The sequence below is a fragment of the Miscanthus floridulus genome, chromosome 17 (genome assembly GCF_019320115.1).
Source record: "Miscanthus floridulus cultivar M001 chromosome 17, ASM1932011v1, whole genome shotgun sequence".
NCBI classification, from domain to species: domain Eukaryota; kingdom Viridiplantae; phylum Streptophyta; class Magnoliopsida; order Poales; family Poaceae; genus Miscanthus; species Miscanthus floridulus.
In genome coordinates, this window is record NC_089596.1 from 68,026,566 (window position 1) to 68,036,414 (window position 9,849).

Consider the following 9,849-nt stretch of genomic DNA (forward strand, 5'->3'; position numbering starts at 1 on the left):
GACCAAAATTCAAGCAGTAATAATACAGTTCCAATAGAGATTACGGCTCTAAAATTACAGCTCTAATAGAGATTATGGTTCCAAAATTACAGCATAATTGCATAGGTAATTTAGCACAAAGCAAGATAGTTCTCAAAGAAGCTTGAATCTGCACCTATTGTCAAAGTACAGCTCCAAAGTCGAAATAATACAGTTCTATCCATCATGGAACACGAACACAAATTAAAACTTCAATCTTAGCTAGCTACCCTCTACTCCTTTGTGTCCAGTTCTAGCAGCAAAGAGATGAACACACAAGACGAGGGAGGTAGACATTTCAGGTCTAATTCTGCAGCAAAAAAACATGTAACATCAGTGGAATTAGTAACTTAGCAATGAGATGAACAGAGAAAAAAACCAAACAAAGCAGGACGACTGACGAAAAGAAGTACTTGGGATTTCTTTTTCACATAGTGCAACTTATCTAAACTCTGAATTTATTTACCACTGCATTTCCATATACTCTTGCCATACTCTCTCTCTAACACTCCAGGTCATGTTCTAACACTACAATAGGTCACATTCAGATAAACATTCATACAGGTTCAGTAGGTCATTCAGCAGATGAACACTACAGTAGATAAATATTCATTCATTCAGCAGATAAACATTCACACATGTTCTAACACTACAGTAGATGAACACTACATCAGTCTCCAATGATCAAATTAGAGGCATCCATTCAGATAAGCATTCAGGTCATCATAAATATCCACAACATCAGATGAACACTACAGCAGTCTCTGATGCTAGAAGAAGAGGAGAAAACTAAGACAAGCAAACATACCTGTGAATTTTTTTCTTTAGCCAAACTAGTCGAACAGCTGGATTTTTAGTCATCATAAATATCTGTCGATTCATCTCAGATTGAAAGAGCTCATTAGCATCTGCCTTCTGCTCAATAGTTAGGTCTTCTATGCTATCCACAATAGCAATGCACTTTTCTACATAATAGTCATCTTCTTTTTTCTTCTTCTCATCTAGTTTTTCCTGATTTTTCTCCATCTGGATCTTTCTCAAGTCTATGAATTCGTCGAGTTTAGCTGCCATTTGATTTTGCTTGCGTTTTTTTCCACTAGCACTTTCTTGCTCCTCTATATTGAGATAGGATGGTGCAGATTGCACTTCTAGTCCCTCAATTTGAGAAAAAGGATTTCTACCAAAATTGATGCCAACAGAATCAGAGCCAGCAGCCGTGTTCTATGTACTTTGCTCAGAGTGACTTCTTTCAATCGGAGGTCATGCCGTCATGTTAGGTGGCTCGGTTGATGTAAAATTCAAATCTTCCGTGGCTATACTTCCTATTAATACATATCAGAGATACACTCTTAGGTATTATTCAAAGTTATTCAGCACCATAGGCACATGTTCATTTAAGAAACAGAGCAAACAAATGGTAAGGCCATAATGATAGACAAAATTGTGGTTCCATGAACTCAGACCACCAAATAAACATAGTTGTTCTTTTAGATTCATGAGCTGAATAAAATAAAGAGCCCACTTGTACAAAAATTCATGATAGTTTTGAATACTCTTACTGCAGCACAGATGAGCTGAATAAAATAAAGAGCACACTTCTACAAAAATTCAGATTTACGATACAGCTAGCTCATGAATACAACACCAAAAAAAACTGTATTCATGAGCAAACAAAGGAAAATTACCTGCATACAATGATGCCGGGTGTTCATAAAAGAGGAAGTGGCTTCTTTTGGAACTCACCGACTTTTGGATTCTTCTATTAAATGCAACAAAGCAACATTTTGGTTAGCTTCTTAAAATAGTGAAAACACAATACTATATAATTGACAAAGTGACTAACCTCAATTAGGTCTTCCCATTTCTTTGGTTCGGCAATTATCATGCTTAATGTCTCATTCCAACTAACACCACTCTCTTTTCTGGCATCTCTAACTGTCCTATAGTTTCATTTCAACTCCTTCTCCTTTCTCTTGCATTTGTTGTTTTGAAAAATGAGCTAAAGGGAAGGTTTCATTGAACCGTTAGCAATTTTTCTCCAACCATCTGCTGTCCAGCCATTTTGTGCCCTGTACATTGGGATATTGACATGCTCTTTCATTACATCCACCAGCCCTTTCTCATACGTGTAGCTCCATGCAGCCCTTGTACCCTGGGACGTTGACATTGCTGAAAAATGGTGAAAGATAAATATAAGCTAAAATTCTAGAAATATAAATGTAAGGTAAAATGCTGAAAATGATGAACAATGCTCCAAATTACCATCTAATTATTATAGGCAGCCCACATCGCTTGCGCGATTTGATCTCGTAATGTGTTGCCATCACTCGATTCTATCTCACTTGGATAACTGTTATCCCCCTCTGGCATATCAACAAAAGTGGTTGGATTGATATATTGTGGTTGGTGATCTAGCCAATTATCTTGCCCATTGTGCGCTCTAATTATATTGTGAAATACTGCTGCTGCTGCAGGAATCTTGATCTGAGTCTCAATTGGATAGTGTGTTCCCACTTTCAGAATTGGAAACCGTTTTTCAACACCCCAAATGCCCTTTCAATATGATTCCAAAGTTGTGCATGCCGATGATTAAACAACTCCTTGTAGTTTGCATACTCATTTCTCTGTGATGATCCACGCCTTCTAAACTCGCCAAGGTGGTACCTAACTCCTCGGTACAGTGCTATGAATGATGGAGTGTTAGCATATCCGCCATCTACAAGGTAGAATTTCTCTGGCGGTACATGAAACCCCTTCGTAAGAGCAGAACATAAGACTCCTGCATCAGACACAGATCCTTCCCACCCACAAGGGATGAAAGTGAATTTGAGATCAAAGTCATAAGCAAACATAACATTCTAGGACAGTGTCCCTTTTCTGTTTCTAAAAGGAGGGGCCTTATCTTCATTGATAGTAATAGGGATATGTGTCCCATCAATGGCGCCAATGCAGTTCTGCACGTAAAAAGGAACCTAAGATTGTTGGAATAGTGTGTTTGGAGTGATACAAGGGCAAGCAACATATATGACTAACCTAGAAGAACGGCATGAACCGAGGGTTTGATAAAATCTTGGCATGTGTTTGTTTGGATTTGGAAGCTTGATGAATCTATGAGTCAATGTTGGAATTATATCGAAGACCTCATTGACTTTCCTATGAATTGTGTCACCGCTGTGTTGGAATGCTTTCTTCAGCGTTTTAGTGCTAGATTATGGGAGAGCATGAACAAAAACATTCCTAATTGCTCCTCAATCTTAACACCGCGTGTGTCGCGTAATAAGTTTTCTGCTCTGAGAAGATTTGCTATAGCTCTAAAGATCTCAACCTCCATTCTAAACTCTAACTTGCACCAATTTTTGTGGCCTTCTAGGATTTCTTTGACCTTTGTGGCACCAGGAAGAGATGGCATGTGTTATGGCATCTTTTCATCATAGAGACATGACATGACAGCAGGGACAATAACAAAGAAAAGTTCATCGTCCAATTCTTTCTCATCTAACATGAACTGCCTAACATCCTCCTCCCAAGAACCCATTATCTATTATATAGGGAATAGGGATAATATTATTAACTAGGATATAATATAACTAAAAACAAGAATTATAACTGATGCGCCAAACATAAAAGAAGAGTTATCTGAACTACAATACATAAAAGAAGAGGTTCTATGAACTGCCAAGCATAAAAGGAGTTCTCTAAACTGCAATACAATTTTCAAGTAGACCAAAACGAGATTTGCTTTGAGCACTACTCAAAGTAAGTAGACCAAAACAAGTACTTACTCAAGGAGTAGTGGAAGTCTTAATAGCTTTTTCGATATATGTTAATAATGTTGTTGCAACTTCTTTGAGACTTCCGGTCAACTAAGTACTTGTTTCTTGTTAACTCTGATAACTCATATATAGTACTGATTTATAAATTTAACATGCATAATATATTGTATATAGGATGTGTTTACTGAATTGCGGCAAACGACGAATGAAAATGTGTGAGTGTTTAGTTTATTTCTCTGAAACTAATTAATGGGGTAGACCTAGTTCACTGGTCACTGTGTGCATGCTAAAAGAAATTAATTGTTCTGTTAGTGTATGCTTTTCGACTTGAGAGATCACTAACAAGAATTACTTTGAGCACTACTTAGAAACCTATCTATTTTAGTGCATGCAGTATTCTATTTTAGCTCTCACTCAAACTATTTAGAAATCTATCTAGATATCAAGATATATTTTGGGCAACTAAAGAATGTCACAATTTGTCACAATTTGGGCAACTAAAGAATGTCACTCAACTGTTTTCCTTTGTGCAACATCAAAATACAAACACAATCCTAAACAGTACATTTTTTATACACTCAAGACCGAGTAAACAATCAAATCACAGCAGCACAACCCTCTCTTCATGATGAACAATCAAATCACACGATCGTGCATCAACCCTTTCACAAACAACATTCAGCATTCAGCACATACCAGATCAGCAAGCAGTCGTCGAGCTTGTTGACGTCGTAGCTGAAGTGTACCTCAGCGAGGATGGCCTAGAACTTGAGCTGACATCAAACCAAAAAAAAACTTCAGAATCAACAGATCCAGGAGATCTAGGAGATGGGCGCCATAATCTCCCACAGCACCTTGACTACCTCTTACCCGCGCCCATCTCATCACCGTATGAATCAGACCTAGGAGAGGAACTTGGACGGGTTCTTGGGGCTAACCTGGAGTAGATCTTGAAGCTTGGACGGAGGTGGTGGCGGTCGCGAGGCCGAGGACGAGCTCGGTGGCGCGGTGGGGGGCGAGCTCAGTGGCGGCGGCGGCGGGGGGGGGGGGGGGGGGGGCGAGCTTGATGGCGGTCCTTCCTCTTCGTCGCCCTCTCTCGCGTGAGTCGGGGAAGAGCCACCCGGACCCCTGAGTGCGGGACGAGCCGCCCCGGGGAAAGTACGGGGCTCGGGTCGCCCTATCCCGGGTGATGGGTTTCCAAATGCAAGGGCGCTTCTCCATGGGGCCGAAATCCGCGTGGGAGCCTGGCCCAGGGAAAAGGTGGGGAAACCCCCGTGGATTGGGTCTTCCAAAGGAGGCCTGAGAGGTTCCCACTTCCACTCCCATGGTAGCAATATCCTCCTGACCATTGAAAATGACAACCCTCTGCTTCTTGAGACCCATGTGGATGGTTTCAACTAGCTCCATGATAGTCTAGTTGGTTTCACCCACCATGTGAGGTGAATGTTGGGCCAAATGAGGCTGCGAATGTTGTTGATATTCTTGAGTTGCTTGTGCTCGTGCGCACCCTTGTTACTGGTCCACCTAAAAACCTGTGTGCAACTTCTTTCTTTTCTAGTTTAATATTTAGCTTCTTCGTGTTATATAACCAGAGAGCCGCACAAGGCAAAGCAATCTCGGTTGTATAACCACGGTAAGTCATGTATCGAGTTCCATAAGAAGCAACTCTAAGCATGTGAGCTTGCACGAAATGGTCATCATCTAAGAACTGACGACCGCCTTTGATGTAAGTAACCATAGCATTATTTAGTAGACCAAGACCATGAGCAATTCTAGTAACAAGGGAAGTGCATTCTACACTCCCAACTCAAGCGAAAACACCCTTCCAATGATCATGAATAATAGCAACAACATGTGAAACACGAATTTTGTTTACCACAGTATACAAGATTTTCGCGAGCGTGCCTAATCCGCACGTATTTCATTAAGCAGAAGTAGAAGCCAACAATAATCCAGGGATTACCACTGAACTCACGGAACAGTTAGAACAACAAGAAAAAGCAGGGGATGAGACCCTCAACAACTACCCCAAACATGCAGACACAGCCTGAGAAAAAATGAAGACGTCAACGCAGCGGTTGTCCAACTAGTCCGGCATCCACAGCAACCGTGGCAAAGCATCCACCGGTCGGGAGCCCTAAACGACCATGGCGGCAAAGTATCCACCGTAGGGACCGTGGTCTCGACGGCAAAGTATCCGGAGACTGAAACGACGCTGACAGCAAAACATCCACCAGAGGAAAAACAACAACGGCCAAGCATCCGTAAGGGGAGATACGGCAGCGGCAAAGTATCCGCCCCAACAGCAGAACAACTGGCAGCGAAGCATCTGCCAGTGAAGGAGCCAACGACGGCCAAGCATCAGTCGGGAGAGAAACGATAGCGGCAAAGCATCCGCCATAAACGCTGAACGACGGGCAGCAAAGCATCTGCAAGACAACCCAGACGACTGTAGGACCAACCGTTGCGAAGACGAATGCTAAAAGCACATAGGCACAACTCAGGGAGCTCCAACCAAGGTTTTTTTTATCGGCCGAAATTCATGGAAATTTTCGAAATTTCCTTTCTATCCACAGGGTCCGATAAAATTTGACATCGGCCAAATTTTTCCCTTTTTTCCTGCTTCCACACATACAACCCAAATTCAGCCGTGCGACAATCCCACACTATAATGTTTTATTCTTGTTTTTATCTGTGAACAAGTGATGTTTAATAGCTTAGGAATAGTTTCAAGTCAAATTATACGGAATTTTTTCAAAACAATTTGAATTTTTTTGAATTTGGTCCGATATTTCTGATATATCTTGCTTATCCTATTTATCCATGACCTCCGATTCATCCATGACCTCCGATGAATTTTTATTTCCAATAATGAAAACCTTGGCTCCAACAAGGACCGCCGACGAGTCGAGGACCAACAAGGACAGGCACCGTGCCGAGGTCGCGGACGGCGAAGACGACAACCCTGCCGGGCGATGACAGGTGGCCACAGAGATGAATACGCACGACCGGAGTAGTGGTTCCCACAGCGACGCCTCCAGGAAGGAACGTGACGCCAAGAGCGCCATCGCCGCTAGCACCGGCAAGCAGCCGAGCAAGGTTTTGACCTAGGAACCACCACCATCGCAGCACCAGGCCAGGCTCCTTCACCATGGCCCACGCCCTGCCGGCTCCGACGACCGCACAGGAGGCAGCGCTGGGGAGATCCTTGGCCGACGCCCTGGCCGTATCTCGGCCGCGCGCAGGGGCCGCGCCCAGGCCGCCACCATCATCCGGGCAGGGGCCTGCCACCCACGCACGACGCGGCCACCAGCCAGCCTGCTCGCCCCCGGACAGGCACAGGCAACACGGAGACGGCGGGGACCGGGGAAGCGCGGGTCGCTGGATCCCAACATGGAGGCACCGGATCCAGCGTGGGAGAGCGCGGATCTGGCGCTCCGACGACTAACCTCAACGCCGGCTGCCATGGGAGCTCCACAAAGCTTGGGGAAGAAAAGGGGTTGGGGAGAGCCGCAGCAGTGACCTTTTGGGCACCACCGCTGGCCGTCGCCGTCGCTTGTCGGCGAGTAGCGGCGGCGGCCGGATGGGCAGTTAGGGCGGGACCCTCGGTGACGGCGGCCGGGCGCCCCCCGTGTCGCCCGAGACGACGCGGGGCGGCTCTGGCTTGGATGTCGTCGTGAGCTCCGTACAAGATTTTCAACTCATCGTTACGAATAGTTCTAACATCGGCTCTAGGATATATGGTCATAACAACCCAACGATGCATGAAAGAAGAGTGGGATTATGAATATCATTAGTTCTAGGAGCATGAAAAGTACTTTGTCTAGTTATTTCTTTCCAAAATTCTTCATGATCAAAAGCATTGTCCACATCTATTGAGCAATTTTTACTGAAGCTGAGGGGCACACAAAGATCTTTCCATGAGAGGGCTGCAGCTTTTGTGTCACCTTCACGTGTCTCCAACAATCGCAGACTTACAGAACTAGATCTCAATCACACCACACCAGTACACCACGCTACAACAAGCCGCAAGAATGGTACTCGCCGATCCTGCGCTTGCACTTTCATTTGCCTTGACATCTCTGGGACGGGGACGGGAGAACATATCCCTTGGACCTACAAAGAGTCAAAGACATGCGGTTTGTGGCTTCACTCATCAGCAAAAGACAGGAAAAAAGAATTCAGCACCGACGACGCCCAACCGCCATCCAACGCCCGGACACTGTCAAGAATGCGCCGTGCATCAAATTAGTCGACTTTTAACACAGCTAGCCGGGCCGGGGCGATGAATTCACTTAAACTTATCAACCACCGCAAAACAGCATCATCCAACCGCCCGAGCCCGGTACAGCTGCAGCAGCCAGCAGGCGCCGGTGCCGACAGTCGTCTTACCGATCTGGTCACCTTAATTTCCGCGGCTGCTGGATTCGGTACGGTGTTCCAAATTTCCGCGGCGGCGAGGGCAGGTGTCCACCCGCGGCTGCTGGATTCGGTTTTCCAAATTTCCGCGGCGGCGAGCGAGGGCAGAGAGTCCACCCGCGCGAGCATGCAATGCAACTCGTCGGGCGATAGCATGGTCCACGCACGCAAAGCGGCCGGCAAAGCCGAGCGCGGACAGATCGACAAGTGCAGCATCTCTCGCAAGTTTTCTTAAAGAAACCCGAAACGAATATTTGCATGTGTGCGCATGCGCGGCGGTTCGGGCTATATATGCCTCGGCGATCTCTCGCATCCCTACTCACCAAGTAAGTACATACATACATAACCGAGTAACTCAACTACTGTAGGCTATAAGAGCTATAGAGATAGATCTTCATACATCAAACGATAAAACAGAGAGAGAGAGAGAGCTGAGTTGTTTGTACAAGAACGCGAAAGAATAATGGAGGGCGTCGGCCACAAGAACCTGCAGCCTCCACTAGGTGATCGATGCATGCATATGGTCATCTTTAGTTTATACTGCTAGCTCCGATTCTTCTCTTTGTGGTTTCGCTGATCGATTCTGTTCTCCGTGATACTCTGAATTTGTTCCTCGCTCGTTTGAATTCGATTCTTCGAGCACTGCATGCTCAGAATTCAGATGCTCTCTTCGTTCTTTGCTCCATTATTGGCTGATCTCGCTCGCTCCGCCGTTATATATTAGGCTACCCGACTGTGGACGACTATTCGGAGAAGCAAGGCGCGGCGTCGCCGCGCGCCGGACAAACAAGAGCGCGGGGACGAAAGACTAGTTTCATCGATGGATGGTAAGTGTCATCAGTACTTTGCTTGCGGATGTAATGTAATTCATCTGCCAATGCCCATTGCATTCCCAAAAGGGTGTTATTTGATTAACCAATGCGCGCGTGTGGTTCGATGTTTTTTTTTTTTGCAGTATTGCTGCTCTGTGTTGCTGCTGGCTATGTGACCTCTGCTGCGACTAGAGCGCAGCAGGACAGACCTGATGCATACAAGCATAGAGTCCAAGCGACAGCCATGTACTAGTGTGCTGCATCTGCATACATGTATACGTATGTGTTAAGGAGTTTGAAAGCAGATAGTTGGTGTTTTTCTTCGTTACTTCTGTGTAGAGTGAGATATATGATCGATCCTTTTCAGTCTGATGTATCCATGTATCTGTTTTGATCACAATGCTAGCAAAAAAAAAAGTATGGGTTTTTTTTATGTGTATGCATAAACAGTTAATCATGTTGGATAGATCATGAGCAGTTAAATGTGAAAAATCCTAACTGGTTGTGTGTTGTCAATGGTTATGAAAGTGCAAAGGTAAGAAAGACCTACTGTGCTGCACTTTTAAAGAAACAAACAGTGCAATTCAGAGGGCTGTCTTATGCCTTGATCAGAGGCAAGGACACACTCGTAGCAGCCACCAAGATTGACTAAAGAAAGCTCCCCAATGCGCAGCAGCAAGATAAATGAAGAGGCACCCCAAGCCATCTCAAGCTAGTGAAAGTAACTCTAGAACAAACCATTGATCAGGTAGTTGCTGCAGCACTGGGAAGGGATTCCCACACCTAGTTTCTATTACATTTCACCTGCTCCAAGCAGACATGGGTTG

At 44.9% G+C, this 9,849-nt stretch overlaps 1 protein-coding gene and 1 long non-coding RNA gene across 2 annotated transcripts; one reads left to right on the forward strand and one right to left on the reverse strand.

Annotated features, from left to right (window-relative positions):
• Nucleotides 1-546: 546 nt before the first annotated feature.
• On the reverse strand, nt 547-3,553 carry LOC136515746 (uncharacterized). The gene is made up of 3 exons (XM_066509253.1): nt 3,438-3,553; nt 827-1,195; nt 547-610 (listed from the first exon to the last, which is right to left on the reverse strand). The coding sequence occupies exons 1-3, from the start codon at nt 3,551-3,553 to the stop codon at nt 547-549; spliced, it is 549 nt and encodes a 182-aa protein (XP_066365350.1).
• Nucleotides 3,554-8,546: 4,993 nt separating this feature from the next.
• Nucleotides 8,547-9,504, forward strand: LOC136519105 (uncharacterized). Its single transcript, XR_010774691.1, has 3 exons — nt 8,547-8,713; nt 8,935-9,037; nt 9,166-9,504. It is a non-coding gene; the product is annotated as an uncharacterized lncRNA (long non-coding RNA).
• Nucleotides 9,505-9,849: the final 345 nt, after the last annotated feature.